General features: G+C 39.6%; 3 protein-coding genes across 8 annotated transcripts in view; 2 read left to right on the top strand and 1 right to left on the bottom strand.

Moving 5' to 3' along the window:
- The first annotated feature begins 353 nt into the window (after window positions 1-353).
- On the top strand, window positions 354-1,832 carry LOC131771049 (low density lipoprotein receptor adapter protein 1-like). Its single transcript, XM_059086805.2, has one exon. It carries the CDS (start codon window positions 502-504, stop codon window positions 1,000-1,002), a length of 501 nt encoding a protein of 166 aa, XP_058942788.2. The 5' UTR covers window positions 354-501; the 3' UTR covers window positions 1,003-1,832.
- The window catches only part of LOC131771047 (elongation factor G, mitochondrial), a 30,295-nt gene continuing 9,063 nt past the window's right edge, over window positions 1,819-23,050 (bottom strand). For all 6 annotated transcript variants that reach the window (XM_066168064.1, XM_066168063.1, XM_066168067.1 and 3 more), the window contains 23 exons: window positions 22,813-22,901; window positions 22,114-22,190; window positions 21,207-21,245; window positions 20,337-20,453; window positions 20,056-20,129; window positions 19,409-19,485; window positions 18,654-18,734; window positions 17,454-17,527; window positions 16,444-16,519; window positions 15,879-16,016; window positions 15,225-15,326; window positions 14,130-14,186; window positions 13,283-13,372; window positions 13,031-13,078; window positions 11,317-11,399; window positions 10,922-10,991; window positions 9,805-9,897; window positions 9,603-9,678; window positions 6,951-7,019; window positions 5,891-5,964; window positions 4,986-5,072; window positions 3,959-4,012; window positions 1,819-3,233 (listed from right to left, as the gene is read on the bottom strand). In XM_066168064.1, coding sequence (XP_066024161.1) covers window positions 3,120-3,233; window positions 3,959-4,012; window positions 4,986-5,072; window positions 5,891-5,964; window positions 6,951-7,019; window positions 9,603-9,678; window positions 9,805-9,897; window positions 10,922-10,991; window positions 11,317-11,399; window positions 13,031-13,078; window positions 13,283-13,372; window positions 14,130-14,186; window positions 15,225-15,326; window positions 15,879-16,016; window positions 16,444-16,519; window positions 17,454-17,527; window positions 18,654-18,734; window positions 19,409-19,485; window positions 20,056-20,129; window positions 20,337-20,453; window positions 21,207-21,245; window positions 22,114-22,190; window positions 22,813-22,901 — 1,859 coding nt within the window. In that variant the 3' untranslated portion in view covers window positions 1,819-3,119. The remainder of the gene's footprint in view (window positions 3,234-3,958; window positions 4,013-4,985; window positions 5,073-5,890; window positions 5,965-6,950; window positions 7,020-9,602; window positions 9,679-9,804; window positions 9,898-10,921; window positions 10,992-11,316; window positions 11,400-13,030; window positions 13,079-13,282; window positions 13,373-14,129; window positions 14,187-15,224; window positions 15,327-15,878; window positions 16,017-16,443; window positions 16,520-17,453; window positions 17,528-18,653; window positions 18,735-19,408; window positions 19,486-20,055; window positions 20,130-20,336; window positions 20,454-21,206; window positions 21,246-22,113; window positions 22,191-22,812; window positions 22,902-23,050) is intronic.
- Window positions 7,865-11,441, top strand: LOC131771048 (probable thiopurine S-methyltransferase). Its single transcript, XM_059086804.2, has 2 exons — window positions 7,865-8,681; window positions 10,246-11,441. The coding sequence occupies exons 1-2, from the start codon at window positions 7,918-7,920 to the stop codon at window positions 10,364-10,366; spliced, it is 885 nt and encodes a 294-aa protein (XP_058942787.2). The 5' UTR covers window positions 7,865-7,917; the 3' UTR covers window positions 10,367-11,441.

Consider the following 23,050-nt stretch of genomic DNA (forward strand, 5'->3'; position numbering starts at 1 on the left):
GCTTTTCTCGTAAATTTTTCAACGGTCATCAGGTTGCTAAGTGAGATAATGCCCTTTCAAGTTTCATGTGATCAGTTGATCGGCTAATCCCTCAAATGCACGCCATGATTTTTTTCATGGAGAAAATTCCTCCTATTTTTTTTAAAGCTCATTGTTGTTTACAAGTCTTAGCTAAACTAGCAGCCTACAAATAAGGAATCGTTGTGTGACACCTAGAAAAAGGACCGTTGCGTTACATCTTAAAACAAAGGCTGCGAATTGCGAAAGAGAGCAGATTGTTGTTCATCTCGGATTTCAACATTTGACTGTCGTTAAAAAGACAAAAGTACATCTGTTTAATGTCGTACACACCCCTAAATAAACATCAGCTACAGTCATTGGAGACGACCAAGATTAGTCTATTGTCTTCACTTTCGGGGGCAAAATGCGAAGGTCTTGTCTACTCTTGTCTCCACAAGTAGTTAAGTTATTCAGTTTAACGCCACATCCAAAATATTTGTAATGGCCATCAACAATAACAACAATATTCTCCGGAAATTATCGTCGGAGAGAGCCAGAGGATATTACCAGCTGAATGATGAAGAACCTACCTATACAGCGCGATATCTCGGAAAGACAAAAGTGGTAGAGTTTTTGCGGCCCGAAAATGGACTTTCGGTGAGTGCAAGATGCGTAGACAAACTACACGATGGTGTTCAAGGAAAGGGGAAGAAACGCAAGGTTTCGATTGTGATATCGTCAAATATCTCCCGTGGAATCACAGTCACTGACCAAGGTCCGGGAGTCAAGGAAGAAGTTTGCCATAAGTTGTTTGACATTGCTTACTGCTGTACAGACATCCGAAACAAAATGATATTTTCTTTCATCGCCGAACAACAAGGAGAACTCCAATGTCATGCGTTTGTTTTTAAGACAGAGGAAACGGCAAAAGCAGTTTGCTTGGCGCTTGCAGATGCGTTTAAAACCGCTCACGAAGAATGGATACGAAAACAGAAACACTAGAAGGCAGCATAAAGAAGGAGAACGTTATTTCTGTTTCTTAGAGTTCTCGTTCTGCTTTAGCATTAACGATGAGTCAAGGTAGAACTCGACCGGCTTAAGAACACGGATTTTTTAACTTCGTAGCGGGCTAAAAACGTAAACTAGAGACAACTCCCCGCTGACTGTTGAACGAAGGTCAGAGATTTTTATCATACCGTAGTTTAATTTTTATTTCAGTTTCATCGAAATCTGTTGAATACTTCCACCAGAGAACCTCAAAAAGTCAAGTTTTTTCTTCTTGTAGGCTAGGAGGCCGTTACATGGCACGTAACAGATTAGGAATGCAGTATTTGCCCGAGGAAGTTCATGAAATATTTTAGTTTTGAAACAATGGTCGATTAGGGTCGGGCCAAGGCAAAAGGCCACTGAAATTTCTCACGTCAAGGAAATTCGCATCTTTTGATTAATGCAACGTAACGAGGGATGGTAAATTCAGGGTTCGCTAGATGTTTCGTTCACTTCGTTAAACTTGGAACACTTTCTCTTTCTTTCCATGCCCGATCGAAACCTTTATCTCGTGACTAAAGGAATTTAATTTTCAGTTACTGTATAGTGAAATCCAATTACATTTAAACGATCAAAATCACACAGAAATTTACGGTATGGACAATTAATACTCGAGCGGTTTTCATTGCGAAACATTTAGAGCTTTTGACATTCGTGAATTTTACAAAAATTGTCAAAACAGTAAAAAAGTAATATGATAAGTTTTACGAAATCTGTTCGAGTAAACAAACTGTGGTAGATTGGTTAATTAAAAAAAAGGCGAATGAAGAATTTCAAAGCATGAACATTGTTCAACTGTTTATTTTAAAAGCAAAATATTTTAACTAGGTCAGCAAAAGAAACAAACTTTCTATTATGCACTTCATTTTGCGACTTTGTTCTTTCATGACTCGTCTTGATGATTCGTTTTGAAATTCGAACAATATTTGGCAGCTGTTCTTTGAAATGTCACGCGCAATGTTATTTTAGGGAGGGGACGCAGAGCGACATTCCAAACGCGGCTGAGGAAGACCATAGCGACTAGCTCGGTAAAAACGCAATTTTCGAGGCGCTTTCAGCTTTCTTGACGCACATAAAAAAACAGCTCCATGAGCCATTGTATACTTTCATATGCGCCATGCCCACTATGAAAACTAATCTAGAGTTTAATTAAAAAAAGAAAAAAGTCTTTTGTTCCTTCGGTCTGGCACGTGACCCACGGAAAGTCCCAAGGTCACTTGGGAATCGTCGGACGGAACGGGGGTCTAGCAACGAGGTTGCGTGAGATATTTAAAATTTTCTGAAATAAAGGTCATTAACCGCGTGATCATGATCATTTTAGTCACAATCTAAATCTCTATTATCTACTTACGATTGATAAACCTCGCCCGCTTGGAAATCGGACTGAAATATTGTGTCACGTAAGTTTATATGTCGACAAGATCATTCTCAGCAGCTTCAACACTCAGCTTCAACATCCCTTCCTAGGCAACTCACGGGGATTTGACCGTTGTCCGTGCTCGAGAGGTGGAACGTTACCAAGCTGAGGTGGGAAATTTGAACCAAGAGTGTCAAGTCTTTCCATCGCAATACTGGTATATCATATCTTTTAATATGGAGGTGTAAAACGTTCCACTTTCGCGAGCGCGTTGAAATTCTCTGTCGCCGATTTCGCCCTTTGCAAAAAAATTGACCATCAAATCCGGCACTTGGATAGATAATTTGAGCACAGTTTTTGCCCCCAGGCAGTGATAATTTGAACAAATCAATCTTCAAAAATCAAATATAAGGGGGGCGGATTGCCCGTGGGGAATATTGAAGCTTCGAAATGATCGATACAAACTTGATTGGACAAAAAGCAAAGCAAAAATACAGGGAAAGAGAAACTCCCCTTTTCTTAAAACAGGAATCTAGTTCTGGCTAACAGTAAACGCTAAAATAAATATATCACTCTTGATATCGAATTAATGTTCTGATTTTTGTAAAGCCACTTGTATTAAATCTCAGGACTGCGCAACCACAAAAGTAAGTTCCAGCGGAAGTAGTGACAAAAAATAACCAAGGGAGGGGAGGGATGATAGCTTAGCCGTACGCTATCTTTTGGCTTTCTTGAGTCTCTCCACGTTAAATTTTTCTATCAGCTCCGCTTGTACTTGTTGTGAGGCGGGCAAGTATTTACAGTATTCCATTGTGAATTCACCTTTTCCCTAGAAAATTTGAAATATAATAATTTGAGATCATTGTGTCTTACTTCATTTCTTCAAGGACCATTATATATTCATCACCGAAACGAGAAGGGGAGAAACCAAAGGATTTTCTTGGGGTGTCACATGGTTTTCGGGGGGGGGGACGGGGGGGGAACTGGAGGAGGAACAGTCGTCGCTACCAGAGTATGAGAGGGAAGTCTAAAGAAAAATGACGGGGGGAGGAGGGGGGAAGGAGGGTTCATAAGAATGTTACAAGGCCTTTGACGGGATCAGATAAATTTTAAAATCAAACAAACAAAACCCTCCAACCACCTTACCTCCCACCCCGTCCTTTCAGCCTGTGAAGGAATTACCACAAACTTGTTTTTGAATATGGGTATTTCAACGCAGGATCAATATCAGTATCTAGGCAACTGCCCACTTACCCCTCCCCTAACCTAACATTAACCCTTGTCATCAATTGACTGTCGTTGGGTTAGGGGAGGGGTAGGTGGGCAGTTGCCAAGATACTGATATTGATCCTCAACGCAAATGTTTTCTATCCCACTTACAAATATCTTAAAATGTAACATTACTTCGCATCCCGATACCTTCCTTTATCTTAATCTGCGTTTGCATCTGGGCGACAACATAAATAAATATATCGTTTTTTCTTTCTTTTCCGCAGAGGAATAAAATAGAGGAAGACCAACCAGCAAACATTAGACTCTAAACAAACTCTGTACCTGTGTTTGCGACCGTAAATCGGTGGAGTAACCGAACATGTCGTTTAGTGGAACCTGGAAGTGAAAAACATTATTAAGGAACCATCGAGAAAGTGACTGGGCATTTCCTACGTACATATAAGAGGACTTAAGCAAAGGCCGTGATCTAAGCTAGCTAAAAATTTGCTAAAGAAACAATGTAACCATTTTTGAAGAGTGTGGGACTAAAGAAAAATCATGAGTTTGTCGTGGGGTATTTCAAATCCAGAAAGTTTCAAATTCTGCGATATTTTGCGAACACAGCCACCGAGAAAAAAAAAAAAAAAAAAAAAAGTTTTTTTTTTTTTTGGAAAACTTTTGTCATGACCTAGTTTATTTCTTATAATCGACGGGTATTTTCTTACTAAAAGAATGCAGTGACGGATCTAAAGGAAATGCTTGGGGGGACCCGGGTTACCCCTTATTTAGGGTTTAAAAAAAAAAAAATAAAAGTGACAAAAAAACCGCCCCTCCTCCCCCCCCCCCCCCTTAGCTCAAGGTCTGGATACGCCACTGGAATGGTATACATGTCTAACTCAATCAATCCTTGATAACAAAGCTGTCAAATGTCTGCGCATGTGCGAATGTTGTAAAGACTGGGAGGCATGCTTTCACGCTGTCAGGACCATATTGCTCCCATAAGTTATGAACAACCACACTGGTCAGTAACTCATGGTTTGTAAAATGAGAATAAATTTTTTGATAAAGCTTCACACTAAATTGTAAATCAACAGGATACCCTCAATTAGATACGTTTTGTGATAGCAACGTCTCTAGTTATACTCTTTCCAAATTGTGTTGCTGTTTCGAAAAATTTTTTTTCGCATATTTTGCTTAAGAGTGGTTGTTCATTAGATATTGGAATTTTGAAATTTGCGCAGGAAATTGAGCGCGGTCGGCCACAGTCGATACATTTGCGCATGCTCGACGTCTGACCGTGGTCTTGTATTTAACTGATTGGCTTTCAATTGACAGCATGTGTCAAGAATAAAGTGGAAAGTTTTAATACCTCGGCATAAATTGTAACATAACCTTCCGCCGCATCTGTGCCAGTGATTGCACCGTGTCGACGGTTAAGGCCTGAAATCACCACTCCCTGTAGAGGAAGAAAAAACCCAGTTGCCTTAATTGGTGCCACTTGGAAACACAGTGGCTTAATGCTTCGGGTCGAGATGTCCAGGTTCATAACCTGGCCGGTCCATTGTGTTATGTTCATGTGCAAAACACTTAACTCTTACAGTGCTTCTCTCCATCCAGGAGAATAAATGGATACCGGCGAATTGTTAGGGATAGCTGATGAAATGCCTGTTCGGGGAAAGGGGTTGGTAACCTCGCGATGGACTGGTATCCCTTCCAGGGGGTAGTGATACTCCCAAGTCGCTTCATGCGATGGAAACCGGGATAAGCTCTGGTTACTGAGTTCGAGTACAGACTCTTATTGGTTCTAACAGGTTGAGGCGTGATTGTGACGCAAATTTACCGCTCATGAATTGTCACTTTGATTTAATCAACACTGTATGAAGTATGCATTTTGTTGGCTGGAAAAAGATATATTTGAAACTGGAACGAACTTGGACGGTTTCCAATATGGAGAGCAGGATCTCATGTACACAGTGGCATGAAAGGGACGGCAGCCCGCGTTTTTTTTAGGCCCGAGAGCATAGCGAACGTGCAAGGGATCTGTGAGGGGTCTGGAGAAACCATCGCAGACCAGTAGCAGAATTCTCGTGCGCACGCATCGCCGGTTCGAAGCCCATAGGTTTCAATGCTTCTGTCGCTGCGTCTCTTGTGTTAACTTGCTAAAATGACTAAACGACACGACTAATTTCGTAAAATTTTCACAAAGGGAGGAGGGAGCCGGGAGCAAGAGAGATATATCAGAGGGGAGAGGGAAAGTAGCAGAAAGCGCCTTACTTGGAATTCCTGGGGAATATTCACCTCCACTGACATGATTGGCTCCAGAATCAGAGGAGAAGCATTAGGAAACGCTGTCGAAATGAACAAAAAAGATTGGCAATCATGCAATCAGAAGTGCTGTAGGTTTTCTTGTAGACTTACCGTCTAACTTTAAGTTATTTACTCTGAAGGTCTAAGATTCACTCTCTTCAGCCCTTTACACCCTAACACCAGTTTGCACTTTCTCCATTCTGTTCTCTATACATTTCCTAAGGGGTCGTAAAGGAGAATTTGTTTAACAATCAAGAGGTTCTTTGGCTGGTGATCATTTTCCTTATCCTCGTGACCTTAATGTTATATTCAGGGTGATATTGTAAGGAGAAATTAGATGCTGATCACTCTTAGGGGTTCAAGGGTTAACATGATCTCACGCTTCTTCGTCCGTTACTGTTACTAACCCATTTCTATTCAGCACAGCTATCTAAAAATCGCAGAAGAATTGGCATTCTAATCACTTCCTGGAGTGAGATCTTCTCTTCTTTCATCAGGAGCCGATTATTTGTTTGTTTTTCAACCTTTTGACCCCACAGAGTGATGAGCATCTAATTTCTCCTCACAATATCACCCCTGAATCAAATACTAAGGTCATGAGAATCAAGGAAATGATCACCGACTAAAGAAGCTCTTGACTGCTAAATTAATTCTCCTTGTCATCACCTTTGGAAATGTGTATAGAACAGTATTGAGAATGTGTTTACTGATGTTAGATCATAAAGAGCTAGCTGGAAAAGAAAGCGCCGAAAAATAGGAACCCAACTGCAAAAGAAAATCGAAAAAAAAAAAAAGCGTGGGAAAGAATGCTGTGCGCCAAGAAAGCGTGGGTAAACAGGCTAACGACAGAAAAAAGCGCGGAAAATCACAGTGCAGCATTGTACAGAGAGTGTAAAGTTATGATACCCACCTGAAAAGCGCTATGGGATGCGTCTCACGCGGTGAAACGTTCCCAGCTATAACTGAGTGCGGGAAATGGGGATTCAAGAAACAATAAGATACGTTCCGAGATGTCACGTGCCCGTACCTTCTCTCATGGCTCCCATGGCTGCAAGTCTGAAAGCGAGGTCACTGGAATCCACTCCGTGAGCCGCTCCTAAAGTATTTATTCAAAGTTTAATATTTCAAGCTACTCAATATTTGGATGCTAATTCATAACCTACGGACTGGTCATTAGTTATCACCTCATTAGGAAGGGGGGGGAGAGAGGGGGGGGGGGGGGAAAGAGGAAAGAGGATTTTGAATGTCACGCTAAGAATTTATCTGAACCCAAAAAGGCTTCGTAATACTCTAATAATCTTGGGTCAGGAATTTTAAAACCACAGTAAAGAGCAAAAAGATAAGAGATGCCTTTAAAGTTTTCATCGTCGACAGCCGATAATAAGCAGTTACTTGCTCAAGGCTTTCAGGCCAAGAGAAGCAGATTTATTATTAACGCCATCGGTTCAAATCTAAGCACAAAGATAATATTCCAATATTTATGATGGTGGGTAGGTGATAACAATAATAACGTGTGACAAACGAGGCGCAGAAAATTTAAGCTTGTCACGAAAAATATACAGTCTGGCTGAGGATTGTCACGTAATCTTGCTTCGTAGTCGTTCATAATGTTTTATATCAAAAAGAAACCATTGAAATTACTACGGGAAATTTGCGCTCCCTTTAAGCTATCTTCGTGTTTAAAAAACCTTAAAAGCTTCCTATTTTTCCCTCGACGAAAAAGTTCGAGAGATGATCTGCGGAATCTGAGAGCATAACGCTTCCAGAAACTTTCATCGCTTAAATTATTCACACTTTGCATATTGTAACAGTTTTACCCAATTATTAATTCAAATAGCGACTAATGTCATGGCACACAAAAAGAAAATGACGTCAAGAAGTTTGTGTGGTGCAATAAAGGTGCGCCCGCGTTCATCTCCCATCATTCTTTGCAAGGCCAGCAAGGAGGACAGAAGAAAGCAAATTGACGGGAAAGGAGAGCGACACAAATCCGCATGGCGACCAAAGCTGGTAAGAAAGGAGGCAAGAATCAGCAGAAAGCACCGAAGAAGCCCGAGGAACCAAACTACTTGCAAAAGGTGGACCCTATTTTGATGAAAAATGTCAATGAACTCACAGGAGGTCGCAGTAATCTACAGATTTTTGTGCCCCTTTGCGGCAAGACGCCGGATATGCGTTGGCTAGCAGAACAAGGTCACGCGATTACAGGTGTGGAAGCTTCTCCTCGCTACATCAAAGCGTTCTTCCGAGATTCTAAGCTGGAGTATACAGTCCAGAAGAAGCAAATCACGGCTGATAAGAAAGCAGACGTGTACACGGCGAAAGGCCAGAATATTACACTCTACCATTGTGACATCTTCAATTTTTCTCTTGAGGTAGCAGGAGGAAAGTTCGATGCCATCTGGGATCAGTCCGCCATGCCTGTGATCAATGCGATGGGTAAACCACGACTGAAGGAGTACACGAGCTTAATGCAGTCGCTTCTTAAGCCAGACGGCCGGCATATGGTGGAGATCTGTAAACACGGGTCTAATTTTGTGACAGCAAAGATTTTAAAGTCACTGGTTGGAGATCAATGCGACGTGCGTTACATAGGTACGAGAATATGGAAATATGACGAGGAAGATGATGAGTATGACCCCGAAGATCACGAACACGAGGACCACGGACACGGAGACCACGAACACGGAGACCACGGACACGGAGACCACGATGACGAGGAAGACGTGGAGATGTTCTATCACCTTATCACTTTCAAGTAAGTTTACTGTTGTTGATTTTGCAATATGCAGGACGCGTGTCGGACTGTCCAACTCATCGTAGAGTCACTGTGGCTCAGTGGTAGAGTATCGGAGCGCGAAATCTGAGGTTTGATTCCTCGTGGGGACTCAGATGTTTTTCCTTGTTCCCACGTTCGTGATAAGACGAACAAACATCCGTCAGAAGTAAACACTTATCGAACAAAATTTTACTTGAAATTATCAGGCATTTTGTTTGCTCAAACATACATGCCCCGACAAAAATTAAATGTAAGGTTGATTTAGATTTGACTCCAAAGGTCTCCATTTTTGCTGATGCCAATAAAATTCAGTACAAGGTTGGGATTGCGTGAAATTTAAACTGTGGATTTAACAGCACATAACTTTGCGTAATCTTATATCACATGTTCAATGAGGCATCAAAACCGAAACTATTTAAGACGAAGAATAAGTGATCGTTTCACGAAATACAAAATAGTTCATCTTAATGGTCTGTAGCTAGAATATCGACGTTTGAACTTTTCATATTTTTGTAAAAACCTTCGTGAACGAACAGCTGCGGGTTATCGCACGAATTTGCATACAAACCCGATCATAGTCACGCAATCGCTTTTCGCCCGTTACGCTGAGGAATAAACATAACTTTGCTAAACTACAACATAGCTGTTTTGGGCACAAGGAACAAAAACCAAGGAAACCCATTGCTGAGGAGGATTGGCGAACGGGACCTAATCAACAAGATCTGGTAGTCTTTGAAATTAAAAAAAAACAAACAAAAACAAACAAAAACAAACAAAAACAAACAAAAACAAACAAAAACAAAAAAACAAAAAAAAACCGTAGTGGATAAGAAAAATGTAATGAATTGTGTCCGCTTCCCGTCCACGGGAGCGATGATTGTCGTTTATTTGGAAACTTACCATCTTCAAGGACAAAACGAATTCCAGCCAGCTTATGCCCTGTGAGAAGGCCACGCTCGCAAATTTCTAGGAAACCCTGAGAAGTAAAAAATTTACCAAAAACATGTTTGAGCAATTTTAACCTATCGATGTGCGCGTGAAACGAATTTTTATATTCATAAATCGCATCCCATTGAAAAGCACAGTTTCAAGTTACAGTTACCTTTTCTATAGAGGGAATAAAATTCTTGGGGATGTTCATGCCCACAGTTTCATCGACAAATTCGAGCTCTGTGAGGGATTCTTGTGGCATAGGCTGCAAACAACGAACAAGAAATCAACATGTCTCTCACTCATGGATTGGAGGAATATATAAAGATTAAGAGGGGGGAAATGTTTCCCCTGGTTAGGTTCTTCATACCAATAGAAGGAGGGGAACAGCCCTTTTTCTACGCAACACACCCTTGTGGAACGGGGAAGGCAAGTTCCCATAGCAATTAGACCTTCTATGAGGTTCCTCATAACGACGACGAGATTTTTCATGTGGAGAAATTAGGAATTCGATGCTTCCCCCTCCCCCTCCGGTTACAATACGTCTAATGGGTCTCTCTAGGGGGATCTTCAACGTTTTAGTTTCACTTCTCATGTCATTGTTTTATTTCAGAGATAAGGGCGCGACAGCTGGAAGGAAGAGGAAAAGTGAAATGCAGATGGAAGGAAAAAAAGCAAAGCAACCCAAGCAAACTAAAGGAAAACAAAGACAAAAGAAAAGAAGCAAAAAGTGAACGCAAGACAGACGTTGGTTCACGAATGGCGCCGAAACTTCACTCAGGAACTCTGAATAACATAAAATTAACTAGATAAAAAAAGACAAAAGCTTAAAGCAAACGCAAAAACAAGTATAAGACTGTAAGAGTGCTTCTAAACTGCAAAACTAAGCAAACAAAAAAAAAAGCATATAAAAACCGGACACTGTAAGAGTCCATCTCAACTGATACAAAAACAAAAGAGCACACCGACATGCAAAAAACAAGTATGTAAAAAAACGGATACTGAAAGAATGCTTCTCAACTGAGTGTCACAAACCTTAAACAACCTAATCACTGTAGGCCTATCACAACAAAGTAACAAATCACAGAGAGCTAACAGTCAACTAGCAAACCGCCGTCAAGTCATGATTGGATTTACTCTTTCATCTGATTGGTTGAGAGAGTGATGCAAGTTTTTTTTGAGCAATCACAGAACGTTCAAAAGCAAAACTACTGCAATTCCAAATCACCTTTGAGACTCAGTTGAAAACTACTCTACCAGGTTATCGAGTAGAATTTGCCGTCAAATACCTCGATTCTGCCGATGACTCGGCCATATTGGCCAGCTCCTCCTGTCTGCTTTTTATGAAGATACTCAAACCTAAAATTCAACCATTTGACATTTGGTTACTACGATCTAATAGGAAATTCTCCATTCTTGTTACTTCACGTTTTCTAGCAAATAAGTTGAGAGAATATAGTGTTACATGGAGATAACTCTCTTCAACTGCTAAGTGTCAACATTCTCATAAATCAATTGCTCTGACGAAGGGCGAACGCTCGAAATGTTATCTTTTTTATTCTTTACGGTGGTCAATTTACACTTTCAACTCAGTTGTTGACACTAAATTACCTGCTATTCTCATAAACCATCTGCTGAAAATTGTTATGAAAAAGTTAAGAGAAATTAGATGTTGATCACTTACGTGGCCTTTCCGCTTATTGTTTCTCTGAAGGCTACCTTGGGTTTACCGGATATTACAGGACAGTTAAACTCTGTTCGCATTCTCTGTGGAAAAAAAAACATAAATCGCGTATTTCTTTGGATAATTGTACGCAATAGCAACTTTGAGTAACTTTGAGCTTAAGGTAACATGTAAGTAACATCAAGTGTTAACTTTAAAGTTGAGGAAATGCTTTTGTCATGGTAATTATACATTGTCACCCTTGAAAGTTAAACATAATAAAGTCGACATTAACGCATCAAATTGTGTGGGATTATACCCCTTTAGTACGTACTAAAACAGTAGATAGTGTTGAAGGCGCGTTCTGAGTGGCTGCTCAAACTCTGAATATCCGTTGTAATTCACTTCCGAGTAACTCGCCGAACGTTGCAGGAATAAATGAGTCACAATCATCTCTTTTGGATGTATATCTTACTGCTTTAGTATGTACTAAAATAACTATTTACCTCAACCTCAGTAGCTGGCAGTGGATGTTTAATTCACCGTTTCGCGGTCCGATAAATATTCATCCATAGCCTCTTCCACTTCGGTGAATAGTTTTTAATCATCAAATCATAGGGAAATTCGAGTTGCCTTCAATTACTCCCTCAAAAATTATCATCGACTGCCTTTTCTTTGTACTGCTTAAGCACTTAAACGAGGGCAACAAATTACGTTGCTGTTAACCCTCTAATTTCCATGAGCGACCAAGACAGAATTTCTCCTTACAATATCAGCTCAATATCAACCAGATAAGTGATGAGAATAAAGAAAAATATCAATTTGGGGATAAGTAGTTGATCCAATACTAAATTCTCTGAACTAACATTATAAGAATTGTAGGGTTGACAGTAAGGAGAAGTACAAATCTGATCTGGGAGTTAAAGGGTTAAACTAACAAACGCCTGTTTCGAGAACCGAACAAGCAGCAATGTTCCATTAACCTCCCAGCAGTGATTAACATGTAACTTCTCCCTACAATATCCATACATTATCCAGCAAACGGGTAATGAGAATACTCAAACTTATGAAGCAGAAGTTTATAACTTTATCTAACACCAAATTCTAGTAACTAATCTACAAGGAATTGTGCAGCAGCCAGAAAGGACAATAGGCCATTTTACAGTTATGTACTTAGTTGCCATGCCTTTGATTTGGAGTGAGGCTGAAGGTGACCTTGTTGTGAAAGAGACCAGTATCTAGTTAGCATGATAACAAAGTAATTTGCATTTGACAAGCAGCAAGGTTTGTATCATAACAAGGTCACCCTTAGCCTCATTCCTGTTCAAAGGCTTGGCAACCAAGCACACAACTGTAAAATGGACTATTCAAAGGTTAACAGAAATAAAAGCAAGTATTAGTTGATAGCGTTGAAGGCGCGCTCTGATTGGCTACTCAAATTCCGGATATCCTTTCTATTCACCTCTAAGCAGCTCGCGCTCTAAAATATTATACTCGTCACAGGAAACAACGAGTTAAATCATCTTTTTGTGCTGTACTATCTCACTGTTTTAGTACATGCTAAAACAACTATTTATCCTAGTGTCACGGCTTGATAAAAATCCATCCCTAGCCACCGACTCAGAGGTAAACAGTTGTTAATTAGTCTCGCGCAGAAAGCGTTATGACACCTCTGGCGTAGAATTAACTATCCAGACCGTGCCCATATTTCACATGTTCATAATGCCACCCTCACCTCGGTGTATATGTCCAAATGAAGCTCTCCCATTCCAGAAATGATAGTCTGACAAAGATGAGAAAATAAAAGATCACTAAAAGGATTAACGCTCATTGGGAAAAGTATTGTTCTGCGACTTACCCATTGACAGGAAGCACTTGTACTAAATTTCGATAGTTAAAACAAGCCTCGCTAACAGAAGAACACGGGAGAGAGGTGAAATTTCAAGAGTTTTGAATACAAATTTATTTTTCGCAAAAGTTTACTTACCTCCTTGCTTTCATCGTCGAAACTCACTCTGAATGTTGGATCTTCACGAGAGAATCGACTAAGAGCTTTGGAGAACTGAGCTAAATCATTCTAAAGAGAAACAAGTCGAATCAAATGGTTGATAAGTCGTTTACCTCAATAGCATCAGAGATTTTTAAGGCAGGTATGTCCACGACTTATGTGGCACGAAGAGACTTAAGAATGTCTCGCATGCTTTTCATGATTCTAAAACCAAGTTATACTCCTGAGAGTGTTTTGAGATTAAATTGTCTTGCCCAAGAGCGCAACAAAATAACCCAAAATAAGATCCTATCCTGAGAGAAAAGGGGGTAAGTTTCTCAAGAAACTGCGGTGCTGCGTCGGTGGGAGAGTATAACAAGGTAATTTGCTCTTATCAACTGAGTTGATAACGTAAATTGGCCAACGTAGAGAGTTTGAAAGCTGACATTTTGAGCGTTAGCCCCACGCTCTGACGAAGGGCTAACGCTGGAAACGTCAGGTTTGAAACTCTTTTACGGTAGCGAATTTAAGTTATCAACTTAGATGATAATAATAAATTAACTTCTTGTCCCAAGATCAGGCCTTCATTAAAAGCGCTTCAACACGGGGGTTCCTTCACCCGCACGGAAGAATGAGGTCTAGAGCGATGCGAGCCCGCGAGAAGTTTTTAAGCGGTCTAGCACTGATCATTAGTGCCAGACACCGAGGGCGGCAAAACGCGTTTACTGCAACGCTCGTATTTTGTTCCGCTCGCAAGCTAAAAAAGAGAACTCAGTGCTAAGCCAGTTACTTCAGAAGGGTATACAGTAACATACAATTTACGATAATAAAGATGATAAGTTTTCACCTTGTTCTTTGCCTCTACAGCGAGCGAAATAACTGGATCAGGAACAAAAATTGGTTCCTGCAACAAAAAGCATGAAATAATATTTTTTTGTTTCCCATAACCGCGTTACATTCGAAATTCAACGGTTGCGATCATCATATTTTTGCCTTGAATCCTTTAATTTTGCAAAGAGACAGGGAAGGGTGGTGTGTAGTGTGAGGTATTAGCAGCAAATATTAACCCTTACAGTAAGTTTTTCCGAGGCAGTCTGGGATACTTGTAAAGAAGAGTGTAAACACGCAATTACCGCAGAAGCCACGCGGAAGCCAAGTTGACGCAATTACCGACTAAGTTACAAAGTGGGAGCAAAAAGCTAGGGGGGGGGGTACTTGTTTACTCTAAAAGGAATTAGGAATTAGACCATACCAAAAATTTTATGAATTAGGGAGTAGAGATTAGCATTCTTAGCGTTAATTGCCGCCTGGGTGGGGGCGGGGAGGGGGGGGAAGGGGTCGGAAGATTATGTTTACCAGATCCCCCCTAAGACTCCGTAATGTTCCTCTAACCCCCCCCCTCCCTAATTGGCAGTTAACATTCAATAGTCATGACTCTGTCAGCCACAACTGATTTCCCACCCCCCCCCCCCAACGTACACGTAATGAATGGCCCTTACCATAGAGAGTGATTTGGCTCCTTCTACAGTAAACACAACACGGGGGTTCCTTCACCCGCACGGAAGAATGAGGTCTAGAGCGATGCGAGCCCGCGAGAAGTTTTTAAGCGGTCTAGCACTGATCATTAGTGCCAGACACCGAGGGCGGCAAAACGCGTTTACTGCAACGCTCGTATTTTGTTCCGCTCGCAAGCTAAAAAAGAGAACTCAGTGCTAAGCCAGTTACTTCAGAAGGGTATACAGGTTAATTGCCGCCTGGGTGGGGGCGGGGAGGGGGGGGAAGGGGTCGGAAGATTATGTTTACCAGATCCCCCCTAAGACTCCGTAATGTTCCTCTAACCCCCCCCCCTCCCTAATTGGCAGTTAACATTCAATAGTCATGACTCTGTCAGCCACAACTGATTTCCCCCCCCCCCAACGTACACGTAATGAATGGCCCTTACCATAGAGAGTGATTTGGCTCCTTCTACAGTAAAAGTGTCCCCAGATGCACATTCCACTCCAAATAAGGCACATATATCGCCAGCACCAGCCTCTTGAACATCCTACGAAGGAGTAATATTAGTAATCGTTGAAAAAAAATTGTGGGCTACTAAAATATGTGCTCCATTAGACTGTGAACAGGCTCAACATTATCAACGCTTTAGGCATTATAGTTTAAAGGTGATTTAATTGGCGAGAATTTACAAGAACTTGAGCAATGTATACCCCTCCTCTAGCCCAACTTGTTGTCAGTTGACTGTTGTTGGGTTAGGGGAGGAGTAGGCGCGCCGTTCCTCAGACACTGACATTGATCCAGCCTGTCAACCCTTTAATTCCTGAGAGTGACCAGCATCTAATTTCTCTTTTCAATACCACCCATGAATCAAACATTAAGGTTATGAGAATAAAAAAAAATTGATAATTAACCAAAGAACCTCTTGATTGTTAAACCAATTCTCCTTACCAGCACGTTAGGAAATGTATAGAGAACAGTATGGAGAATATGCATACTGATGTTAGGGTTAATCAAAGTTAGTCAGCCTCTTTTCCTTGATTGCATCGTTAGGATTCAAAAACGACGATAAGATTTTCATATCGTCGTATTTTTCGGTTACCTCCATAGTGTCCGAATGCATTCGGACGATCCTTGGCACCTTAAGACGTTTCCCGGTCCGAGTATTTACGATATAAGCCCCTCGCTTTAACAAGCCTTGGTACACTCTGAGGTAAGTCAGCTGACCGTACCTTCCGGCCTGTAAGGAAATCAAACAGACGAAAATACAATTAAACTTCGGTATAAAGGGCTCGAAACTTCAACATACTTTTTTAATTGCAGTAAGTCCCATAATCTCTCAACACCTTGCAGTGACCGTGAGGCTCAGAAAACTAAGAGCACCAAAATTGTCTGAATTGAGAGATCAAAAAGCGCTCCCTCGCACTTGCAGAAATTACCTCCCATTATTAGCCTGCAGAGCAGGCATAATTTTGGCGAGCGAGTGCTAAGTCTTTTCTCGGTGAAAATTGTAGGCGTCATCTTTGTCAAAGGAAAGGAGAGGGGAGGGGGTGGGGCAATAGAAATTTTCCCGTCCCCCCACCTTCCACTCTAACTTAAACATGACCTGTCGAATGAACGATCGCATGTAGTAGTTTACACACAAAACTCTTTATTTATCAACTCACCTCGAGCTTGAAAGCCAGGCCTACGAAGGGATGAGAAGAGCTCCGTTCACTGCTCATCTCCACTTGTTCCCCAGCACTACAATCAAAAATCCACTTAGACAAAAACAATCTCATGCTTTGTGTTTTGAGCTTGTTTGTAACTGAGACAAATGAACAAATGAAACTGTGGTGCTGCATTGACGAGGGGTATTACAAGATAGGGTAATTTAGTATTATCAACTGAGTTGATAACGTAAATTGGCCACCGTTAAGAGTTTCAAAGCTGACATTTCGAACGTTAGCTCTTCACCATTCGCTCTGACGAAGGACTAACGCTCGAAACGTCAGTTACAATCTCCTGTTATACTCTCCCACCGACACAGCACCACAGTTTCTTTAGAAACTTACCCCCTTTAGGTATTACAAGATACTGATTTGGTTTCATCAACGGAGTTCATTGACCCTTCACTCTGACAAAAGGCTAACGCTGGAAATGTCAGCTTTACAATCTCTCCACGGTGACCAATTTACATTACAAACTTAACTCGAGTTGAGAAAACCAAATCATCTTGTCATAACAGAGATTAATGGGCAAACATATTTATATTTCTTCAAGGCAGTTGTTGGTTGTTGTTCGTGATCTGATAGTTTCTCTCTAATATCTCTGGCTTTCACAAAAACTAAAACTTCGAATTCCAATTCAACTTGGAAACTACAAACAAGAGAAAATCACGTAAATATCCATCGCTAAATCCAATCTATTATGTACCAATAATGCTTTCATCTAAATTATTTTCTGTTTTCCTGATCTGTGAAATTAACCCTTACTCTAAGTTTCTTTGAATTTGCAGAGACATAAAACAATCTTGTTACAGTAAATTAAACATCCCTTTTATAAACTCACGGGTCTTTAAAATAATAATTATTTCGAAACGCAGCTGTCCTAAATTTCCTGACAAGTATCATGTTGTTTACATTAACTACACCTAAAAATTATATTTGTAACGGAGCAAAGAAATTTGACTTCTTACTTTTCAGCATCCAAGGCAAAATTTGTCACCTCAAAAGGTTCAGGCAGGTAATCCACAACACCATCAAGGAGAGGCTGATGGACAGAAAAACATTTTTAATGCAGTGAGACCTGTTGGCGTGTCCAATACATTCACCTTATTAGATGGTTTAACGTATAATACATATAATATTTTGCGAGTTGCGTTGTCTTTTTCGAAGCCTCGTCGGGGTGAAGAAAAATAGAAGCAATGAGCAAAATGTCCACTCGTATACTTCTTCCTGTTCATCTGATCTATTTCAAAACAATCTGCTCTTTTATGCATAATTTTGTCTACAACCTAACGCCTCCTGATATTTCAGAATTACTTATTTATTCTTCAGAAAAACACTACAATTTTACAAGGTCCTCAACGGCTGGCAGGCTCTATCTTAACCACGCGAAAACAGAGCGTACGAAAAATTATTTTTCAGGACTGGATGCAGGGATCTGGAGTAGCATTCCCACCTGTCTTCGTTCTCTACCTATGTATAAATTTAAAAGACTATTGTATAGACAGCTGCTGAACATTTGGATGCGAGAGGATACTTAGTTGATGTTTATACTTTAATTGATAAATTTAGGAAATTACATTCTTTTCAGTTTCATTTCTTGTTGATGTTGTTGTTGTTTTTTTTCTGCGTGTAATTTTATTCCAGTTGTAATATGAAATGCCCAATTGGCTTATCTGTAAATTATTGCGAACTATTTTTCATTGTTCGTGTATGTGCAAGCTCTCCTTGTCATTTCCTTTGTTCATTCAAACTTGTTATTGAAGAATTTATTTTTGTGTGTGTTTCCCTCCCGCCTCGATTAGCTTCGCTATTTTGCAGGTAGGGATTGTTTATTATGTATTTCGCTAAAATATTGCCAAAATAAAAAAATTTTGTTTGTTTTCGTTTCTTTTGTTATGTTAAACCATTGTTGTTTCTCTTTCTAGGATTTTGCCTCCTAGTTACGACATTCATCCTACTCGGCCTTATCTATGCATCGTATTGATCAAGTCCTCTGTGGCTTTGAGGTGGAGCACGCATCTGGTTAAAAATAAGGTGACCTGACTGGGGTTCAGTAACCTTCGCCAGCAACTACAGTTATTCTCTGACGAATCTTCTTGTTAAAAAAAAAAAAAAAAAAAAAAAAAAAAAAAAAAAAAGATTATCCCATTCTTTTTTCAACCACTGACCTGGACCCCCTTGTTCTTCAGTGCAGACCCAACAAAAACTGGAGTGAAGCATCTCCTTATGGTCGCTCGGCGAATGGCAGCCTAATACAATAAACATTTCTTAGGGTGAGTTTTGGATGGAGTTCTTGTTGTGCGAGTTTAAAGCAATCTTACAGTATTATCAAGCCTTATTCAGCTGCAGTTACATCAGTGGCGGATCCAGACCTTGAGCTAAGGGGACGGGGAGGGGGAGCCTGCCGGCTTTTCTTCATTCTGCGATTCCTTACAATTCAAACCCACTGCAACATAGACTCAAGGGGCACGTTTCGAAAGAAACTGTGGTGCTGCGTTGCTGGGAGAGTATAACAAGGTAATTTGGTATTATCAATTGTTGAAATTGGTTGATAACGCAAATTGGCCACCGTTAAGAGTTTCAAAGCCGACGTTTCGAGCGTTAGTATTTCGTCATTCGCTCAGACGAAGGGCTGACGCTCGAAACGTCAGCTTTGAAATTCTTAACGGTGGCCAATTTACGTTATCAACTCAGCTGATAGTAACAAATGACCTTGTTAGAATCAACAGTATTTGTGTTATATGATAAAAACGTAAAATGTCGTTGATAGTGATATAATCTGTACGTCTGTTCTATATATCATGGGCATGAACCACTCAAAATGCGTATGTAATTCAGCCCAATATAGAGAGAGGAAATCTATCGAATATACAGCTCAATCCATCCATCCATATACCAGCCCTAATATTTTCAAAATACCTACAATTAATTGTTCCTCTGTTGGTGGTATTTCTTCCAGAAACATCTCCGCAAGAGTGTCATCCACATTAGCCACAGTTTCTAATGATTTCAAACCACAGCACTTAACAGACGATAATTTGGGGATACTAAGTTTATCCAACACTAAATTCTCTGAACTAAAATTATAGGAATTGCATAGTTGACAGTAAGAAGAATTACAAATTTGATCTGGGAGTTGAAGGGTTAAGCACTTTAACACTGACTGAAAAATCTAATAAGTAATTCCTGTTACTGTTTGCCATACAATTCTTATGATGGACAATTCTTAAGATTGAAGAATTTGGTATTGGATCAACTAATAATCCCCTAATTGATAGTTTTCTTTATTCTCATCACTTGTTTGCTTGATTTTGTATTGATGTTTGATGGGAGATTGGTCCAGAAAATTTTCCCCTTTCTCTTGAGCTCTGATCCAATCAAGTTCAAAACTTGAAACAATCAGGACTTGATGACTGACATTTTCCAACACTTAATTTTACTTCATTGCACGTTGAGTTCCCATTGGCTCCCTGTGATATTTTCCTTTGTTCTGATTGGTCATTATCAGAACTCAAACAAATCATTTGTAAAAAAAAAAAAATAAAATAAATACTGAGATTGTACATGTACCTATCAGCTCCTGTCTTCTTGTTGTACACTCATTGACCATGTCTTCAGGGATCACACCTTCTACCACTTCAGACCTGTTTGGTAATAATTTAAATCAGCAGTAGTTGTATAACAATGACAGAGCCAATTACCCTAATTTAATTTTTTGGGAGACTTTTTTAGCTCAAAGTTATGGTGACTTAATAATCACTGGAGCAGGGTTACTTAATTTCTAGCCATATGATTGGCTAAACAGCTAAATAAAAATAAAATAAAAGTCATGACATTATGAATAATCTTACCCATGATTTCCCTCAAAGTAATAAGCCTTCCATCGCACAAGGTCGATGACTCCTTTTACCTCAGATTCCAAACCAATTGGCAACTGGGTGAAGGCTGCAGTGTGTTGTAACTTTGCTCTAGGGAAAAGAATTTTTTTCAGTTTTTTTAATTAGTTTCTTTGATATAGATCGTGTAGTAAAAATCAGCGATTAAAAACAAGCATTATTTCCACATTCCAAGGTCATTTTCAAGTTCTAATGAAATAATCAAAATAAGCATACAAATTATATAGTTAAAAAAAAAAACAGATGAAAATGTAACAAGCATCTTCTCAAATGTAGTGGATGATCTTTTCCATTGTTCTTGTCACCTCTCGCAAATCTCAGTGTCATCCAATCCATGGTCATAGGAATTCAAATTGTAGCCTCACAGTTGACATGTTTAATGCTACACTGTTCAGGTCATTTTTTGCACACATATTGTTCTGTTTCTCATTTTTTGTATTCACAGAAATTTTTACCTTGTTCCTTCTTTACAACAGGGTTTTAACTTTTTTATGACAAAAACAATGTTCCACATTCTTTCCCCTCCATCATTCATTCCGTTCACCTTATCATTTCAATCACTCTCAAGAATTTTTTTTCCTTTTTTTTTTGGGGGGGGGCCCCCCAAACACACATTGCAATATCTCAGTAAGATAAAAGTTTTGGCCAGACATGTAGTTTGTGATGAATGTAATGTACTGTTCCCACCCAAATGTGTTATCTTTATGTAAATACAAAGAAGAGCCTTATCAATATTTTGAAAATCAAGATGCTATACTTGTCACATGCTCCTCTTTAATGTAAATCAACAAAAAATCAAACAACAAACACTGTGACCATGTTTACCTAATTTGACTTAAAACTCTGGCTGGATTTGCTCCCATTCTGAAAAAAAAGAAGGAAAAATAGACATCAATTTTGGACTTTCATATCATTCAAAGTATGAAGTGTATTCTACCAAGGAAAATCCTGAAAGGACTTTCACATGACCTCCCAGTTGCATATGGTGGCTAATTTGATTCTTATTGTTTACAGCTGCCTACAGACAATGTTGCACTTCACAGTAAGGTCTATACGTGGATCAAATGCAAGACTTCAAGAACCAAAAGTGCAGCCATTCAATCCCCAGCCCCAGTGCATTTATTTGAAATTTAGGACAAGATGGAGGTGCCTCTTCAAAAGAAGGAAAACCCAAGGGTTTCACTTGTTTTTCAAATTTTGGCCACATATGATCTTTTCTGAGAGGAAATTTGGGTGTTAACAATATAACTTAGTACTGATAATCTATAATCCAAAACAATTTTTAACAATTGGACCTTGCTTGGATTGTAGTCGTTTTCCAACACAACTTCAAATTGAAAATAAGTGCCATTAATGTTCAAACTACAATTGCACACAAAACAATTTTAGAAAAACTGATCACTCATCTGTAAAAAAAGCTTAAAGAAGGAAAATCACTTTTTTCATTCAAAAACTAATTACTATGCTAACATTGTTAACTTACAATCTAACAGCTTGATGTTCTAAGTTGAATTTAGAAAACTGTTTAGCCTTACTTGAAAATCTACAATTGACTTTACTTATTTATGGTGGGTAAACTTAATTTGTGGGGAAAGGCGTTTCTTTTAATTTTTGTAGATAGGAACTTCAAGGACACTTTTTTATAAGCTGGGGCACTTACTGAAGGCTTTACTTCAAAGATTTACAGAAAACCAAAATTTCCAATTAAAAAATAGATTCCTTAATAACTTACCTGTCAAGTTTATTGATAAAGGCAATACAGGGTACATTGTAACGCTTCATTTGACGATTTACTGTCAACGTCTGGCTCTGTTTTAGAAAACAAACAGAACCATTAGTAATTTAACAATCATATATGGTTATAGTGTTCAATGACAGACTTCTCCAACATGAGAGTGACCAATTCTTTGGTCTCTGTCGGCATCTACCATCTTTTTAATCATGGCTACTTGATAAACCAAATGTCTTAGCTTTATAAGGATGGTACATGTAGCCTCTAGGATCTGCAATATGCCAACACTTGCCTGAAAATCAAGGACTGACACTTTCATGTAACAGTTTTGGCTTACAGAGTAGTAGCACCTAATGAATGTTACTTAAATTCTCAGATTCTTCCGGGTAGCTATTACAGCATAATTACATTAAAAAATGAAGAACATTGTACTGAAGTTGCCATACTCTCTGTTGTGTTCATTTTTTCATTCAAATGCCAATTCTTATTCACTGACATCTCTCACCAACAACTTACAATATTCTGTGCTACTGATTATCAAAATTTACTGCTTTCTCACTTTCAGCGGGGTCACATCCTGAGAATGGACCACCACTCAAAAACACTATTGCAATCAATCACAGCTGTGGGCAATAGAGAAGCCTGGAGACAGACAGGAAGAAGCCTTAAACTCTTAACTCAGGAGACTACGACACTAACCTGCACCCCTCCAACAGCACATAACACCAGGATGGCACCATCAAGAACCCTCAGGGCTCTTTCCACTTCTACTGTAAAATCCACGTGTCCTGATGATTGTGAACATTTTGTCAGCAAATTTAAAGCTGTAAAAATTCATTAATCAGACTTGAAAAATCAAGGGGGGCTGCTTGATTTGATTGAAGCTGTCCACCATTGATATATATTTTTTAATTTCCTTGCTTGTTTTGTGTTGTTA

This window comes from Pocillopora verrucosa, chromosome 6 (assembly GCF_036669915.1).
Source record: "Pocillopora verrucosa isolate sample1 chromosome 6, ASM3666991v2, whole genome shotgun sequence".
NCBI lineage: Eukaryota > Metazoa > Cnidaria > Anthozoa > Scleractinia > Pocilloporidae > Pocillopora > Pocillopora verrucosa.